This window comes from Dreissena polymorpha, chromosome 3 (assembly GCF_020536995.1).
Source record: "Dreissena polymorpha isolate Duluth1 chromosome 3, UMN_Dpol_1.0, whole genome shotgun sequence".
NCBI lineage: Eukaryota > Metazoa > Mollusca > Bivalvia > Myida > Dreissenidae > Dreissena > Dreissena polymorpha.
Window position 1 is genome coordinate 90,675,992 of NC_068357.1, and position 19,262 is coordinate 90,695,253.

Here is a 19,262-nt window from a genome sequence, read left to right on the forward strand (position 1 = left end):
CCAAGGTCCCTTACTATAGTTGAGACTTTTTAAGTACCTAATGAGATCTTTAGTGATGAGATGACTCAGACTGAAGTCAACTCTGTTTTCACAACTATGCCACAGGGCGGTGGCAATGCAATGCACATGCAGGGAGGCGGGGCCTGGCAGGGTAGCGTACGTCACATGGTGGGGGGTCAGGCGGAAACCGTCGTCCGAGAAGGCTGCCTTCCTCTGCAGGGCCACCCTTGCGCTGTCACCTAGCCACTGCAGCATTGCTTTCAGCCTGGAAAACATAGTGGGGATTCTTTAAATAACTGATATGTATGAACAGTTAGTACATTGTGAGCATTTAATAGTACAACAAGACTATTGCCAAGCAATTAAAGTCCCCTACCGGTGAAATTCCACCATTTTTAGCAATATTTCTAGTCTATTTGATGCCATAGCAACCAAAATTCTTGACGTAAGAACAAAATGAAATGACATGCATTATGTCCATATTGCCATCTGTCCATGTTTCAAGTTTAATGAAAAAAAAAAGAACTTTTAAAGTTATCGCATGATCCAGAAAAGTGTGACAGACTCACGGACACACAGAGCCCAAACCTGCTGGCTACACATGCTTATCTGGGCCGACACTTTACCCACATGCATTAAGTTATCCCACAACGTGGCTCAAGCATTCCAAGTTCAGTCTTATCACATGTACACTACCTGTCTGAGGTCCACCTGTCCTGTACTGTTGCCAGCTTGTACAGGATCTCCACAGTGGACTCGTTAGCCACTCCGCCCAGCTTGCCCAGGTATTGCATCGACATGTCTGTAAATGGGCAAGAAGAATTTCCGTTTGTATTCTACTCATTAACTCTTTACCTCTCAGATACCCACTTTGATGAATCTGTAGTCCCTTAGAAAATAATAAATTTAAAATAAATTTTACACCTTTCTTACTGGATTCCAGTTTTAAAGCATTCATTTCAAACCCTAAGATAATTAAGAGCAGCTAACAGCATAAAACCTAAACAGCCTGCAAGTTACATAAAATGTTATTGCATTACCTCGATCCAAACTAATGTTATTTAGCATCATAAGCCTTTTTTTCCCTAGTTCACGTGACAGTTGATACGACCAAAATACAATCTCAAGCGAAGTTTCCGTGCAAAGTCATCAATGACTTAAGTTATTGACCAGAAACCATTTTTTTTTCTATTTTTAGATACAATGATCCCACTGACGACAAAACAATCCCATGCCAAAATCTCTAGTACACACAATTTTAAAGCAATATCTCCAATCCAACTCAATTTATGGAGTTACAGTGTTCTTAAATTGACGTTTACTTTGACACAACATGCCCTCATATACAAATCAATTCTAGGTCTGTATTGCAAATCTGATATTTACTGTTGTTGAGGGCTTCAAGTGTTACAAAATATGCCTAAACATATTAAAATTGAGTCATGCTCTTGAAAAGCAGGGCTTAACCCTTTGCATGCTGGGTAATTTGTCGTCTGCTAAAATGTTGTCTGCTGAATTTCTAAAATTAGCATTTTCTTCGATTTTTTTCAAAGAATACTATCAGAATAGCAAACAGTTTGGATCCTGATGAGACGCCACGTTCTGTGAAGGCCTTCAAAATTCGGTTCCAGCACTGAAAGAGTTAATGCATGTGTGTAAAGTGTTGTCCCAGATTAGCCTATGCAGTCTGAACAGGCTAATCTTGGACAACACTTCATACACATGTATTAGACCCATCTTACAAGAGTGCTACTGTATTTTAATTGTCTATAATTCCATTGATGCTATCATGTTTTATCATACAACAAACACACAAATCTTCTCAATAATGTTCATAATCTACACACCACTCTCATTGCCTGAGCCACTGCTCCTGAGCAGATTATCAATGAGTGTGAGGCCCATGTCTCCCCTGTGTAGCCCCAGCTTGAGGAGAACCGCCTCTATGGTGGTGGAGTAGACACTGGCCACGGGGGCCACCAGCAGGGCAGAGCACGTGGTGAGGAGGCCCCTCGTGGGGGCTGCAGCGTCTGCCACCTGCCCCTCCAGCTCCTTCTGGGACACAAGGCAGTGGTGCAGCAGACGAATCCAGCCAACACTGGAATTGTGGGATAGAAGGATTGGTTTAAACCTATTTATTTTAGCTTTATTGCATCGAAAGCATTAGGCTTATAGAAACACTCTCCTGTCTGTTTCCTGGGCCTATAACCAGTACTTGGTGTCTTTGGGGGAAGATCTAGAGAACGCTCCGGGATCCATCCCGTGACCTGATCCCTAGGCGAACACCTTATCCATTCTGCCAAGGCAAACTAATAGGTGATATAGGTGGATTATGTGATATATGCAATTGACACAGGATAAGGTTAAGAGGGTTTCAACTGTAACACACCTGAAGAACATTGTTTTAATGTTCCTTTCTTAAACAAAAAATATAAGTAACATAAAACATTCAAATTAAATACGAAAAATAAAAAGCCGAAGTATTTGAGATTAATGCATAACAATCTAAGATTGTGACACAACTTTTCAATTCAATTGGACACTTATGTGAGACCTTGATCGTGACACATAGTCTTCAGATGTGGGCAGGAAAGGATTGTTAGACTTGTAACCAATCTCCCCGAACGCACTGTAGCCCATCAGCAGGATCTGAGAGAGCCCTATTGTCATGGAGTCACGCGCCCGGTGTAAACGTATGGTCACTGAGGTCACGACCTCGGGACGCTGAAATGTAGGGGGTACTGAGAAATGAGTTATCATGTGGAAGCTATGCATGTTGATCTATATTGTTGATCTTCTCATTAGTCCCCGATGGACAGTTTCAGCCCCTGAATAGGCAAGAATTGGGATCAGAATTTGATCCCAAACCTATCATATTTAAAGAGAAAGTTTGCGGATGAAGCATTCCCAATGGCAAGGGAACATAGCATTTCTAAAAATCTGAATGCACGATCACAGACATAGAAGATTATTACGTGTACTGCATGTTTTAAAACGACTAGGCCATATATTTGTGACAGTTTTTGAGATAGGACTGTGCAACAACATTTAACACTGGTCTCCCATTTGAGCCCAGTTCTGGGAAAACTGGACTTAATGCATGTGCGTAAAGTGTTGTCCTTAATTAGTTTCTGCTTTTATGGTATTTTTCATGCAGGTCTCGACACAAACGGTGTCCCAGGAACCCAAGGACACCAGATTTTGGCAAGGGTCACCAGTTCTTTCAAGCTTGGTGATCCTCCGGGAACCATAAATTTATAGAAACACTTTGTACTGATTGACCATTTGAATTAGCCAGTGCAAACTGCACAGGCTAGTCTGGGATGACACTTTACAGGCTTGCATTCAGCCCAGTTTCACCGGAAGGCATATTGACAAATGTGACACTTGCCCTCAAACCTACCTGAAGGTTCAGCTTGATGAAGACCAGGCTGCTAGTGTTCATGGGGGCACACAGCGGAAAGGTCGTAACTCCATCCTGACTGGCCTCAAGAGACACAAATGCTGGGCATGCTGCAAATAAGAGCCAAGTTTTGGATAAACTAGGGTTTATGCATGTGCGTAAAAAGTTGTCCAAGATTATCCTGTGCAGGCCACAGGCTAATCAGTGTATAGATTCCAAATGAATCTATTAAGACACTTCCATAAGAGCCCAAAGTGACTTCCCTGATTAGCCCGTGTGGACTGCACAAGCTAATCTGGGACGACACTTTATGCACTTGCATGAAGACCAAATTTCCCAAAACGTGCCTCATAATATTGGTTCATGTTAGATTTCTATGTACAAATCATGCAACATTTTGTAATGTGGCAATAATGTTGGCTTTATAAAGAATAATAGGTTTGTGTTAATTATAGATCAGGTTTATCATGCCAGGCTAAGAAAACAATAAACCGTCGGGGACGGGTGATGCTCCCCAAAGTTTTTTTTGTCACAATATTGCACTATATATTCAGATAAAAGGAAACGTCTTGATGGGCATAACTTTGGACAAAATAATACGATGGATGGTTTAGCAACTTAAAAATTTCAAAGGGCCATAACTCTCTAAATAAATCATCTAACCAGAACCCACAAATAACATGCACATCTCCTCTTGGTAGTTAAGCTTCCCATAAAGCTTCATTGTATTCCAGTCAGTAGTTGGGGAGAAATAGCCCGGACAAGAATTGCACTATATGTACAGTTTATAGAAAATTTCAAAGGGCCATAACTCTGTGAAAAATCATCCGACCAGAACCGGCTGATAATATGCACATCTCCTCTTGGTAGTGAAGCTTCCCATAAAGTTTCATTGAATTCCCGTAATAAGTTGATGAGAAATAGCTCAGACAAGAATTGCACAAGTACAATAGAAAATTTCAAAGGGCCATAACTCTGTGAAAAATCATCCGACGAGAACCAGCTGATAATATGCACATCTCCTCTTGGTAGTGAAGCTTCCCATAAAGTTTCATTGAATTCCAGTCATTAGTTGCTGAGAAATAGCCCGGACAAGAATTGCACTATATGTACAGTTAATGGAAAATTTCAAAGGGCCATAACTCTGTGAAAAATCATCCGACCAGAATCCGCTGATAATATGCACATTTCCTCTTGGTAGTAAAGCTTCCCATAAAGTTTCATTGAATTACGGTCATTAGTTGCTGAGAAATAGCCCGGACAAGAATTGCACTATATGTACAGTTAATGGAAAATTTCAAAGGGCCATTACTCTGTGAAAAATCATCCGACCAGAACCCGCTGATAATATGCACATCTCCTCTTGGTAGTGAAGCTTCCCATAAAGTTTCATTGAATTCTGGTCATTAGTTGCTGAGAAATAGCCCGGACAAAAATTGTGCACGGACGGACACACGGAAGGGCGGACAGACGAAGCGGCGACTATATGCTCCCCCCCATTTTTTTGGGGGGGGAGCATAACAAAAAGCACGAGCCTTGGCGAGTGCTTTTTCGTTTTCGTGCCGAGTATGATAAACCTGATCTATAATCAACACTTATCTATTATTCTATTTATCCCACTTTTTATTCAGTAAATATTGTTATTTAAACAAAATTAGTTTAACTGGATAATTTCTATCCATTTATGACAATCTAAACTGTGGGACCACATGCTGATCCAACTGTACCACCAGGCTCAACATAAACATTTTACAGGCACTAGTAGAGCTAGACTGGTGACTTAAATTTTCTCACCTGGAAATGTTCATACATTACTGTTCACTTTCATAAACATAAAAAATATATTTGAGCCTCTCTCTGCTAAAATCAGGCTAAATGCATGTGATTAAAGTGTCATCACAGATTAGCCTGTGCAGTCCACACAGGCTAATTAGAGACAACACATTCCACTTATATCATTTTTTTCTTTTAAAGAGTCTCTTCTTAGCAAACATTCAGTTTAGGAAAAAAGTGTTTCCCTGATTAACCTGTGCAGACTGCACAGCTAATCTCGGACAACGCTTTACAGACATGCATTAAAACCTGTTTTCCCAGGCTCGAGGCATAGACTACACACTTACTGGACAGAGCGGGACTATGTGGCTGTATCTGCACCTCCTTCAGTAGCACTGCAAATGGCAGAGTGATGCGCAGGTCCACCCATGCCTCGTCTGGATAAAAGTGGTACGACCAGGGGGCCGAACGAGCCCGCCGATGCTGAGGGGTGGAGACGATCAGGACCTCTGCTGGGCTGGCTGTAGGGCTACATGACACTATGCTGCCTGCAAAGGAATGATTTCATGTCACTATGCTATCTGCAAAGGTATGGCTACATAACACTACGCTATCTGCAAAGGTATGGCTACATGACACTGCTGCCTGAAAGGAAGGGCTACATGACACTATGCTGCCTGCAAAGGAAGGAATACATGCTGCCTGCATCAACGGGTGTGTGATAGGTTACAGAATGGGATGTAGGGCTACATGACAATATGCTGCCTGAAAAAGCAGAAGTAAGACTGGTTACAGAATTGTATGATGCGTGAATAAAGGCTGAGTAGTACTTAATAAAAGGATTGCCATAGGGATGGCAACAGGGCAACACCTCACTATACTGACTGCAAGAAGAGGGGTGGTAAGATTGGTAACAGAAAGGGGTGTGGGATGGAGTAATTTGGGTAGATAAATTGTTGCATTTATAAAGCAAGAAATAGGGTTGCTGAAGAATGTGCCATGGATCAATACTTCCCAAATACTGTTGTTTTGCTGCTGACAGAAGGGCTTAATGGCAATATGCTAAACAGAAGAAGCAGGGATTGGAATGCTAACATAATACATGTTGGATGAAGTTAGTTGGTTTGAATTACCTCATTATTTACGAAGCAAAAACCAAATGGGAGGGCAGGGATATTAAAAGAATTGGTTGACGGATTGTGGTTTCATTAATTATTTGTTGACGCTTATTTCTCGTCAAGTATTGGGTGCTGATAGATGGACTTGCAATTGGGCTACATTACATTGTCCTGATAACAAGAAGTGGGAAGAAAGATTTGTCAAATATTGTGAGTCAAGCATAACTTGGTTTAATTGAGATCTTTTCACAAGATTGGTATGATATAAAATTTATAAGATATAGACATAGATTCAACAGTTAAAAAAAATGTTAAGTTCTCAAATCATGAAAATCGTAAAATAGGGTGATAAGAAACCATTCATAATATGATCCAGAGCTGTGTATAGACCCTCAATTACCTCACACAATTACACAACTACTCACACAACTAAATATAAATCATTTATATAAGTTGGTATAACATTTAGTAGTTTTACAAAAAAATTCTTACGTGGACATATAAAATCGTAGAAAAATAAAAAAGAACATTTTGGTCATTTTCTGATGTGTTTTGAGTTAAACGCGTGGATGGGTCAAAATCAAGAAAATACATGTCCAAGGAATAATAATGATTGTAAGTATTACCTAAAGGTGCAAAGTTCTGGATTCCCTCTGTGGATTCCGACTCGGAGAGTTTCCTCCTCTTGTCATTGGCCTGTCCGTTCATGTTCTGCATGATTGTGGAGATCAGGCTGGGGTGGGTGCTGATGATGCGGCTGTTGCAGTTCACAAAGTTACGGCACACCACGTCTACACCTCCTACAAAATGGCCAGTTATCATTTAAGACGAGTTATGAAAAACAGGACTTAAAGCATGTGTGTTATGTGTCGTCCCAGATTACCTGTGCAATCAGCACAGGCTTTTCTGGGGAGACACTTTCCAAATTACAGAACTCTACATTAAAAGGTAGTGTCTCCTAAACTTAAATCCAGTCTAAGCGGAAAGTGTTGTGTCCCTGATGAGCCTTTGGGGACTGCACATGCTGATCTAAGACCACGCTTTGATCACAAGCATTAAGCACAGAATTCCTAGAATGGGGCTTATATGTTACCAATAGACGTACCTGAGCTATACGAGAACTATCACTGAAAAAGAATAATACCCCCAACAACTGCTTTGACAAAGATGTTACAAGTGGTAGCACATTTTAAGACCTATATTTTGACCTTCCACTTCCAAGTATGACCTTTAAGGAAGCTTCTGGTGTGCCATTCATTGTCTCATAATAGTCTATATGTTTGCTCAGTCATTTAAATATCTTGCAATGCTTCTTGAAATGAAGAGGATTAAAAAGGAAACATCTTTGTCCAAAATGGCTTTCAGGCCACTGTCTGTCATGTTGCTTTTTGAATTTTGTCTTGTATTACATGTATTAACACATAAAAACACAGTTTGTTCATTATCTTTATCCCTACGTGGGACTTTGAAATTGAACAAAATATAACAAATCTTATATGCAGGGGCCTCCTTAATATGTATTATTTTCACCAAGAGTGTTAAGTTTTAAGGAAATATGCCAACAAAAAACAAAACAAGAGGCCCATGAAGGCCTGAATCGCTCTACTGCTATAAAAACTGTGCAAGGTAGGAAATAATAAGATGGAAACTGTGTACTCTGAAAATTAATAGGGATCATCTGCCAGTCATGATCAATATTCCTATGAAGTTTCATGATCCTAGGCATAAGCATTCTTGAGTTATCATCGGGAAACCGTTTTACTGTTTCGAGTCACTGTGACCTTGACCTTTGACCTAGTGACCTGAAAATCAATAGGGGTCATCTGCCAGTCATGATCAATGTACCTATGAAGTTTCATGATCCTAGGCGTAAGCATTCTTGAGTTATCATCCGGTAACCATTTTACTGTTTCGAGTCACTGTGACCTTGACCTTTGACCTAGTGACCTGGAAATCAATAGGGGTCATCTGCCGGTCATGATCAATGTACCTATGAAGTTTCCTAGGCCTAAGCATTCTTGAGTCATCATCCAGAAACCATTTCACTATTTCGAGTCACTGTGACCTTGACCTTTGACCCAGTGACCTGAAAATCAATAGGGTTCGAGTCCTCATTAACATGAAGACACTGAACAAGTTTGAAAAGAATCGGATGAAAACTGTGGACTTTATCGGATAAACAAGAAAAAGTAACCATTTTACTATTTCGAGTCACTGTGACCTTGACCTTTGACCTAGTGACCCGAAAATCAATACGGGTCATCAGCCAGTCATGATTTATGGACCTATGAAGTTTCATGATCCTAGCCCTATGCATTCTTGAGTTAACATCTGGAAACTATTTTACTATTTCAAGTTACTGTGACCTTGACCTTTGACCCAGAGACCTGAAAATCAATAGGGTTTGAGTCCTCATTAATATGAAGACAATGAACACGTTTGAAAAGAATCGGATGAAAACTGTGGACTTTATCGGATAAACAAGAAAAAGTAACCATTTTACTATTTCGAGTCACTGTGACCTTGACCTTTGACTCAGTGACCTGAAAATCAATAGGGTTCGAGTCGTGATTAATATAAAGACACTGAGCAAGTTTGAAAAGAATCGGATGAAAACTGTGGACTTTATCGGATAAACAAGTTTTTACTATTTCGAGTCACTGTGACCTTGACCTTTGACCCAGTGACCTTAAAGTCAATAGGGTTCAAGTCCTCATTAATATAAAGACACTGAGCAAGTTTGAAAAGAATCGGATGAAAACTGTGGACTTTATCGGATAAACAAGAAAAGGCTAACACACAGACAGACAGACAGACACCATGCCATCCCATAAGCTCTTCTGCCTTTGGCAGTAGAGCTAACAAGATAGATACTTATCCTCCACCTTGAATGTATTTATTGCAAAAGTTATGTCAAACATTTATTCCTGTTGAATATGAAGTAAAAGAAGTTTCATGTCAACTCAATAAAAAACAAGGAAATTCGTTGAATTGATATCCCCGCCAATATGCTTCTGGACACAAAAGTGTTATATTTGACACTCAAAAAAGCATTTATTCAAAATACAAAGAGCCTTAACTAAGTTATTAACAGATGGTGTACAATGCCATTTGGCATGCATCATCCTCTTATCCATATATATACTCATACCAAGTTTCAATGAAATCCACCAAAGCACTTCCAAGATATGGCTCTGGACGGATGGAAAGACGCACGGATGGACAGACAACGCCAAAACAATATCCCTCCGCCTATTGCGGGGGATAATAATGAAGAAGCTCAAATGAAAGTGATGCTTACAGACTCGCCAACCAACATGGTAACTATCTATTACCACTCCCTGATGACTGTTCTGAAATCTAAACTTTAAAAGTTTAACATTTTCTCCATTTACCGTTTTTGGCACAATAAACTAAATATGGTACAAGTTAGAAGAGTACAAACCTTTGTCAATGAACATCTTCATCATCTTCTGAGAATCCAGAACCTTTAGGATGAACCACAGCAGGGGCTCCGATAGTCTGCACAATGTTCGTGTACCCGGAGATACAAAGTTTCCAGATAGGTATGAGAACAGGGCATCCATTAAACATCGGCTATCACTACAGTGTCTAGACAACGTCATGAGAATGTGATAAATACCGTCTCCAACGGAGATCGGGTCACCTATGGCAACAGTGTCATGCATGTTGTTGGGTACCGCCTTACTTCCAAGTATCATCGCCATGGTGCTACTGTTGCAGTAGCTGAGTGCCTGAATGAAGTTACACATGATGACTCTCCTTTCCAAGATAATATCAGCTAGATTGATCCTGGAGCCCTCCAACCCGCCCCTCTCTGTACCAGAATACGACCCCAACCATTCCTGGCCACCATTAGCCTGCGCACTCTCGGTCTTCTGCTCATCTGTCTGCATGGTGCTACCAGCCTGTGCATTGTCAGACTGCTGACCGGCGGCGATTCCCGCTTTCTCTTCGTCAGACTGACCCACGAGGCTTAGGGTGCGTGGAGAGGAGGTGGCCAGTGCCTGGGACATGCCCACACCCTGAACCCCCGTGTAACCTTGGCTCATGTGACCTTGGACCATGTGACTTTGACCCATGTGACCTTCAGATTGCCCATCCAGTCCAAGGGACACCCTCCTGGCATTCCTCCCCACAGACGCTGGGTAGTGCACCTGTAAAAGGTTTAGTATAGCATAAGCTGAATAAATCAAGCAAAAACAATCTGAACTGCTAGTCAGTAATTAAAAAAGTTGTGTTCTAGGAAAACTGGACTAAATGCATGAGCGTAGTGTCCTCTGAGATGAGCATGTGAAGTTCACACAAGCTAATAAGGGACAATATTTTCAGTCTAAACTGGATTTTCATTAAGAAGGGAATTTCTTTAAATGAAACATTCCATAAAAGTGGAAAGTGTTGTCCCTGATTAGAATGTCAAGACTGCACAGGCTATTCTGTGACAAAACATAATGTACATGCATTAAGCCAGGTTTTCAAAGAACTCTGCTCAGATGCTTTACTTGATTGAAATGATAATTAATTAGCAAGTAAGGAGAAATGTGTAACAAAGGCTGATGCAACAATGACACATGTTTGGACAAAGGCCAATCCTGTGACAAAGGGCTAAATTATTCTGCCAAAACTGGTTGCGGTAAAAATTCCCTCCTTCATGATCATCTACACATTAAAGTCATTCAACTGTGCAAGTTTAAGAGAGATCCTACCAGTAGTTGAAGAGAAGAACAAACAAATTTGGGAATATATTCTAACAAGAGGGCCATGATGGCCCTGTATCGCTCCACTGTTTTTTCTTTGCGAAAAAAACGTGTAATGCGCATGGGTTGAAATGTACTCAAGCATGTGACTTTCTCTTTCTATCCCTCGTCCCACTGGGCGCATAAAGTTGGAAAGGTGAGCATTTTTATATATGGAAAAAGTTACTACCGTGTTAACTAAACAGACAAAAAAGCCCGGGAATTGTTGCACAGGTCCTTTGCTTATAACGTAGGTACATTTATCTCTCCAAAAGATATTGTCGTTCTTTCTATTTCACATATTTTTAGATGCTGAAGATCAAATCTCCGCATTTGATTTGAAACAGATTCACAAGACCCATAGGAATCAAAATGCCTTAAACCTTTACCAAACAACACATTTTGGACTTTCCCAATTTGAAAGAGGTTGCAGACGTCAATTGAATTAAAATGGAATATGAAGGAAATGATCAGGTAGGGTAGAAATAATTGTGATAAAAGGAGAAATTGCTCATCAACCCACACATCCCTAAGACCAACAGGCCTGAGAATATTATGATAATCTAAAGATTATTTCTTTATATTTATAAATGTATTTAATTAAGTAATACATTTGACTTCTAAGATCAATTCATAACTTGTATTAAGAAAATTATAAAATGGTCAGAAATATATATGGATTGTTAAGCAATTGACAATCATTTCAACAATTCATGATCAGTCACTATTCACAAATGAAACAATGAATCATTAGTTATTAAAAAGCAGCATATACGATAGTTAAGAACATTGCACTTCATTAATTTCAACACCTTCTCTTGGATACAAAGTTTGAGTTTACTGTGCAGTATCATATATTGACTTTCCTTGAAATAATTATGTTCATGGAAGTTGTGTTCTTAAAATCTATAATATATTATTAAACTGGTTTTAACACTACAAAAAAGACATGAAATTAATATGTCATCCAAAATATTTTCATCCGGATATATGGTCACTTTCGACATATTTAAATAAAACCCGACTTTTTTCAGTTTATAAGAAAAACATTCATAACACATGTTCTTACTTCAATGCCTTTGTAAGCAGTCACCATCTGACCTAAAATGGCACTAAATGACAGGGTTTTATCTCATGTTTACAAGATGTTGATGTTGTTGTTGGTCAAAGCCAAACGGCCGCAGTAATCTCCACTGGTAAACGTCATATGTTCAGTTTTGTGACCCCCGGGGCCGGGTCAAATTTGAGCCCAGGGGAATAATTTGAACAAATTTGGTAGAGGACTATTAGATATCACTACATACCAAATTTAGTAGCCATAGGCTCTATAATTAAGAACAAGAAGATTTTTAAAGTTTGCACAAAATAGGCCTTATTTAAGCATATGTTCATATTTGTGACCCCTGGGGCAAGGTCAAACTTGTTCCTAGGGGCATAATTTGAACAAACTAAGTAGAGAACTATTAGATGTCACTACCTACCGAATTTGGTAGAAATAGGCCCAATGGTTATGGACAAGATTTTTATAGTTTGCACAAAATGTGCCCTATATAAGCATATGTTCAATTTTGTGACCCCTGGGGAACAGTCAAATTTGATCCCAGGGGCTTAATTTGAACAAACTTGGTAGAGGACTATAAGATGTCATTACATACCAAATTTGGTAGCCCTATGCCATACATTTATGGACAAGAAGATTTTTAAAGTTTGCACAAAATAGGCCTTATATAAGCAAATTTTCGATTTTTTGACCCCCCAGGGCAGGGTCAAATTTGGAAGCCCAGGGGCATAATTTGAACAAACTTGGTAGATGACTATTAGATGTCATTACATACCAAATTTGGTAGCCTTAGGCCCAATGGTTATGGACGAGAAGATTTTTAAGTTTTCACAAAATAGGCCTTATATAAGCAAATTTTCAATTTTTTGACCCCCCGGGGCAGGGTCAAATTTGACCCCAGGGGCATAATTTGAACAAACTTGGTAGAGGACTATAAGATGTCACTACATACCAAATTTGGTAGCCCTTGGCCCAATGGTTATGGACAAGAAGATTTTTAAAGTTTACACAAAATAGGCCTAAATCAAATGTTCAATTTTTTGACCTCCCGGGGCAGGGTCAAATTAGACCCCAGGGGCATAATTTGAACAAACTTGATAGAGGACAATAAGATGTCACTACATACAAAATTTGGTAGCCCTAGGCCCAATGGTTATGGACAAGAAGATTTTTAAAGTTTACACAAAATAGGCCTTATATAAGCAAATTTTCAATTTTTTAACCCCCTGGGGCAGGGTCAAATTTGACCCCAGGGGCATAATTTGAACAAACTTGGTAGAGGACTATAAGATGTCACTACATAGCAAATTTGGAAGCCCTAGGCCCAATGGTTATGGAAAAGAATATTTTTAAAGTTTGCACAAAATAGGCCTTATATAAGCAAATTTTCAATTTAGGGGGCAGAGTCAAATTTGACACCAGGGGCATAATTTGAACAAACTTGGTAGAGGACTATAAGATGTCAATACATACCAAATTTGGTAGCCCTAGGCCCAATGGTTATGGACAAGAAGATTTTTAAAGCTTGCACAAAATAGGCCTTATATAAGCAAATTTTCAATTTTTTAACCCCCCGGGACAGGGTCAAATTTGACCCCAGGGGCATAATTTGAACAAACTTGGTAGAGGACTATAAGATGTCACTACATACCAAATTTGGTAGCCCTTGGCCCAATGGTTATGGACAAGAAGATTTTTAAAGTTTACACAAAATAGGCCTTAATCAAATGTTCAATTTTTTGACCTCCCGGGACAGGGTCAAATTAGACCCCAGGGGCATAATTTGAACAAACTTGATAGAGGACAATAAGATGTCACTACATACAAAATTTGGTAGCCCTAGGCCCAATGGTTATGGACAAGAAGATTTTTAAAGTTTACACAAAATAGGCCTTATATAAGCAAATTTTCAATTTTTTAACCCCCTGGGGCAGGGTCAAATTTGACCCCAGGGGCATAATTTGAACAAACTTGGTAGAGGACTATAAGATGTCACTACATAGCAAATTTGGAAGCCCTAGGCCCAATGGTTATGGAAAAGAATATTTTTAAAGTTTGCACAAAATAGGCCTTATATAAGCAAATTTTCAATTTAGGGGGCAGAGTCAAATTTGACACCAGGGGCATAATTTGAACAAACTTGGTAGAGGACTATAAGATGTCAATACATACCAAATTTGGTAGCCCTAGGCCCAATGGTTATGGACAAGAAGATTTTTAAAGCTTGCACAAAATAGGCCTTATATAAGCAAATTTTCAATTTTTTAACCCCCGGGGCAGGGTCAAATTAGACCCCAGGGGCATAATTTGAACAAACTGGGTAGAGGACAATAAGATGTCACTACATACCAAATTTTGTAGCCCTATGCCATACGGTTATGGACAAGAAGATTTTTAAAGTCTGCACAAATAGGCCTTATATAAGCAAATTTTCAATGTTTTGACCCCCAGGGGCAGGGTAAAATTTAACCCCAGGGGCATAATTTGAACAAACTTGGTAGAGGACTATAAGATGTCACTACATACCAAATTTGGTAGCCCTAGGCCCAATGGTTACGGACAAGAAGATTTTTAAAGTTTGCACAAAATAGGCCTTATATAAGCAAATTTTCTATTTTTTTACCCCCCGGGGCAGGGTCAAATTTGACCCCAGGGGCATAATTTGAACAAACTTGGTAGAGGACTATAATATGTCAATACATACCAAATTTGGTAGCCCTAGGCCTAATGGTTATGGACAAGAAGATTTATAAAGTTTGCACAAAATAGGCCTTATATAAGCAAATTTTCAATTTTTTGACCCCCCGGGGCAGGGTCAAATTTGACCCCAGGGGCATAATTTGAACAATTTGAAAGAGGTTTACCACAGGAACATTCCTGAGAAATTTCATCAGATTTGGACGAGTAGTTTAGGACAAGAAGATGTTTAAAGAAAAAGTTAACACACGCACGCACGGACGCACGCACGGACGCACACACGACGGACACAGGACCATGACATAAGCCCCGCTGGCCTTTGGCCAGTGGAGCTAAAAATAAACAAGAGATGTGTTTGTCAGAAACACAATGCCCCCTATTGCTCCGAAGGATGACCTTGACCTTTCACCACTCAAAATGTGAAGCTCCATGAGATACACATGCATGCCAAATATCAAGTTGCTATCTTCAATATTGCAAAAGTTATGAACAAGGTTAAAGTTTTGGGACACACATAGACTGACTGACAGACAGACAGACAGGCAAAAACAATATAACCCCGATCATTCGATCCGAGGACATAAAAAACAAAGGGAAATACTCCTTTTAAATGTTGTTGCAGCCGAATTCCTTTTTCTGCTATGATGTTCACATTAAGGTCATTAAAATGTGAAAGTTTGAGCTACATCAAAGAGTAGTTAAAGAAGAGATGATTACAATCAATTTTGGGACTATACATTAAGAGATTCTTTTCCTTCTTCAAGTTCAAAAAAATAAATCACAAAACCCTGCCATAATTTCTTATCTGCAGCGGTTTGTTGACCAGCTTCAGCAGACTGCACCTGAGGCTGTCCCGTCTGCAGTCTCCATTACAAGACGATGACTTTGGGAAAACCGGGCTTTAAACATATGCGTAAAGTGCAGATTAACCTGTTCAGTCCTCACAGGCTAATCACTTACAACACTTTACGCACATGCATTAAGCCCCGTTGTCCCAGAGTGAGGCTCAATTTAATTTGAAACCCTTCAATAGTTTCTAACCTGCAGCAATTTGTTGACAAGCTTCAGCAGACTGCACACTAGGCTGTCCCGGCTGCAGTCTCCATTACGAGATGACGACTCCCCTCCCCGCAGCAGACTGGCAAACATCCCCCCAAAACACGAGCGAGCGTTCACGCTGTTATCCGAGGTGCTTCTACACTGCACGCGCTCTTGACACAGGATGTGCCTATTGACCAGAATGCTTATGGAGTGAATCACGCTGATGGCGTTGTTGATGTCCACCTGGTCGTAAGAGAGCTCAAGTATGAACTCCAGGAACTTGCACTGAGCATCTAGTGGACCCAGGTTGCATTGAAATGCTCCTCTGAAAGTTAATGTTTAAAGGTCATTCATTTACAACAGTTGTTTGCTTACAATTCGGTTTATTTTTTAATAGATTAATTTAACACTAGATATTATATATAGAGATATTATATGTCTTAAAGAACAAGAGGGATTCAATAAAGCGTAACATCAACCAAAAGCTACAGTTTACCATGCAATAAGCAAGAAGTACAACTGATTCACTGACCACTTTAAATGACATGACAAGGACCAGTACTAGGCACAGACTGTAACAAGAGAAAATATGGGGTCTCTCCTAATGTTAAAAAAAAAAGCAAGTGATTTATAAGAAATTTTGGTCGGAAAACTCCTTAAAAGTTGACCCCCGCAATAAAAAAGTGAGCCTCGCTCTGGGAAAATGGAGCTTAATGCATGTGCGTATAGAGTTGTCCCAGACTTGTGTGTTGCTTATATGGGAGGAAACTTTCGAATTTATGGTATATTTTTGTTAAAGGGAGTTTCGTCTTAGTGAATCCAGTTTAGGTAGAAAGTGTCTTCTCTGATCAGCCTCAGCGAGAACGACACTATATGCACAAGCCTTATTTACACCAAAGCAAGGCTCAAGTAGAATGTTAAGACACAAGTGGAGGGCTTACTTTTCTGCACACAAGGTGTACGTGAGCTTCAGCATGATCTCCTTCAGGTTGTGTATGTTATCCTCTCCACAGATACACACGCAAAGTCTCTGCAGGAACAGGTGGAAAGCCTTCACCAGAGATGGGCCCACCTGATCCGTGAAAAGGAAACATACTTCAATTGACTACACTGAGCCTCATTCTGCGAAAACAGGGCTTAATGCATGTGCAAAAAGTGTCCCAGATTAACGAATGCAGTCTGCACAGGCTAATCTGGGACAATATTTTCTGCTTTTATTAAAATAATTGTTTAAAGGAAGTATCTTCTTAACAAAAATCTAGTCTAGACAAAAATTGTTGTCCCTGATTAGCCTGTGCAGTACGCAGAGGCTAAGCAGGAATGACACTACGTACATAAATTAAGCCCAATTTTTCTCAGAATGACGCTGAACAGGGGTACAATATAAGAAACAACTCAAGTACAACTACCCTTATTTGGTTTTAAAAAAAATCTTCATATTAACAGATCTGTTAACTTTAAGAACATGATCTGAATCAAGTAAAAACTATACTCGACAACAAAATATATATAATTTCTTAAAATATACCTGATAATTTGTTTATGGCACACATTTTTACAATATTACTTAAATGCATGGGACTCCATGAGAATTTCCGCAAATATTGTTAATATCAACAATTAACAAGCAAATTCGTTGAATTGATATCCCCCGCCAATATGCTTCTGGACACAAAAGTGTTATATTTGACACTCAAAAAAGCATTTTTTCAAGATACAAAGGGCCATAACTCCGTAATTAACAGATTGTTTAAAATGCCATTTGGCGTGCATCATCCTCTTATCCATATATATACTTATACCAAGTTTCAATGAAATCCGCCAAAGCACTTTCAAGATATGGCTCCGGACACAAAAGTTCCGGACGGACGGAAAGACAGACGGACAACGCCAAAACAATATCCCTCCGCCTATTGCGGGGCATAATTACCCACCTGATTATTAGATTCATAAGCCGACGTCTGAGGGTTCAGCGAATTTCCCGAGAGAAAACTTGTAATGATGGAGACCAGGTTCTCGTCTGCCAACATCGCCACCACCACAGACCTCTGATCATCATTGCTGATCTTCAAATTCGCCAAAAGAGTTAAACTCTGAAACACCAGCACCCACGTTCGCACGGGAAGGGAGGGCATGCTGGAAACGCAGGCTAGCAGACTGGTTATTGAGGCAACGCTAAGAGGTATGGTGGGAATACGCGTGGGATCGAACTGCGGCTGGTTTTCGGAGGCGTCGACTGGGTACTCCTCGTTCAGGGTCAGCCACAGCTGTAACAGGGAGTCGAGGTTGACCCGCTGTTGGGCCAGTTGAGTGAACAGGTTGTTGTAGGCTTCACTGAGCATCTCATTGGAGGTGTGCTGCAAATGTAAATGCTGCATGTTCTAGAATATAAATCACAACATTTAATAATGATGGTAATAACTTCTTATGCACTGTTGAGACTTGTAAAAACGCGATCAGGCAGGATATGTTAAATACTCTATGCTGACACTGTGCAAGTGCAACATAATACCTTATTTTATTCACATTTAGTGGCCTTAACAAATTGTCTGACAGTATTTTAGGACGCTGTTTAAAAGCTGTGGCAATACCATTAAGTGTCGCGGGCCTTTTAGCAGGTACATCTGTCTCAATGAGGTCCTTGACAACATATAAATTTGCATTCAATTTGTTATTTACATTATAAGAGGAATCAGGATTCTTTACCTGTGGCAAACTTGTGTTTTTTCTAAGATCAAGTTCAATTAAAACAAATATCCCTCTGTAACTATTTCCAGCTAAGAGGAAAAGCGAAAATGGCTATATGCAACAAGCATTAAACCATATAAACAGCTGGCAAGAAACTCATAGTCTTTTCAGGATATATACTGTTTGCTGCTTATCAGTTCCTTTGTGATTGAAAATGTGTTTTCAAAATTTGAATCTAGTAAGAAAGGTTTTAAACATAATTAGATTTTCTAAATAACTACAAATAAGTCAAAGAGCCTATTTTAGTGGGAAAGGTATAAAAGAAAGTAGAACAAGATAGTGGCTGTACCTGAGTAATTCCATTGCTAGATTCCCTGGGGTCTCTCTCGGTGGGCGAGGCCCTTGATTGGTCCCCATTGCTGGCCCTGGCCGGGGAGAGGGGCAGGGGGGAGTAGAACGCCCCCTGGAGGGTGTCTGTCTGCTGGAACAGCATCTGACGCAGGTGCAGCTCACTGTGGGTCTCCAGGCCCAGCTCCAGTCTAAATATGGCAAACAAATGTCAGGGTAAAGTCAGCAAAGCTTAACAAGAATTGAAATGTCAGCACAAAGTCTGCAAAGCTTTACAAGAATTGAAATGTCAGCAAAATGTCAGCAAAGCTTTACACGAATCAAAATGTCAGCTCAAAGTAAGCAAAGCTTTACAAGAATTGAATTGAAAAGTCAGG

General features: G+C 39.9%; 1 protein-coding gene across 1 annotated transcript in view; it reads right to left on the reverse strand.

Annotated features, from left to right (window-relative positions):
* Window positions 1-19,262, reverse strand: part of LOC127875263 (baculoviral IAP repeat-containing protein 6-like) — a 148,633-nt gene that overhangs the window by 47,042 nt on the left and 82,329 nt on the right. The window contains exons 35-46 of the mRNA XM_052420211.1: window positions 18,887-19,076; window positions 17,784-18,206; window positions 16,791-16,921; window positions 15,850-16,174; window positions 9,740-10,472; window positions 6,921-7,094; window positions 5,524-5,724; window positions 3,404-3,513; window positions 2,555-2,724; window positions 1,848-2,098; window positions 697-802; window positions 38-265 (exon numbers count right to left, since the gene is read on the reverse strand). Of these exons, the coding sequence (XP_052276171.1) occupies window positions 38-265; window positions 697-802; window positions 1,848-2,098; window positions 2,555-2,724; window positions 3,404-3,513; window positions 5,524-5,724; window positions 6,921-7,094; window positions 9,740-10,472; window positions 15,850-16,174; window positions 16,791-16,921; window positions 17,784-18,206; window positions 18,887-19,076 (3,042 nt within the window). The remainder of the gene's footprint in view (window positions 1-37; window positions 266-696; window positions 803-1,847; window positions 2,099-2,554; window positions 2,725-3,403; window positions 3,514-5,523; window positions 5,725-6,920; window positions 7,095-9,739; window positions 10,473-15,849; window positions 16,175-16,790; window positions 16,922-17,783; window positions 18,207-18,886; window positions 19,077-19,262) is intronic.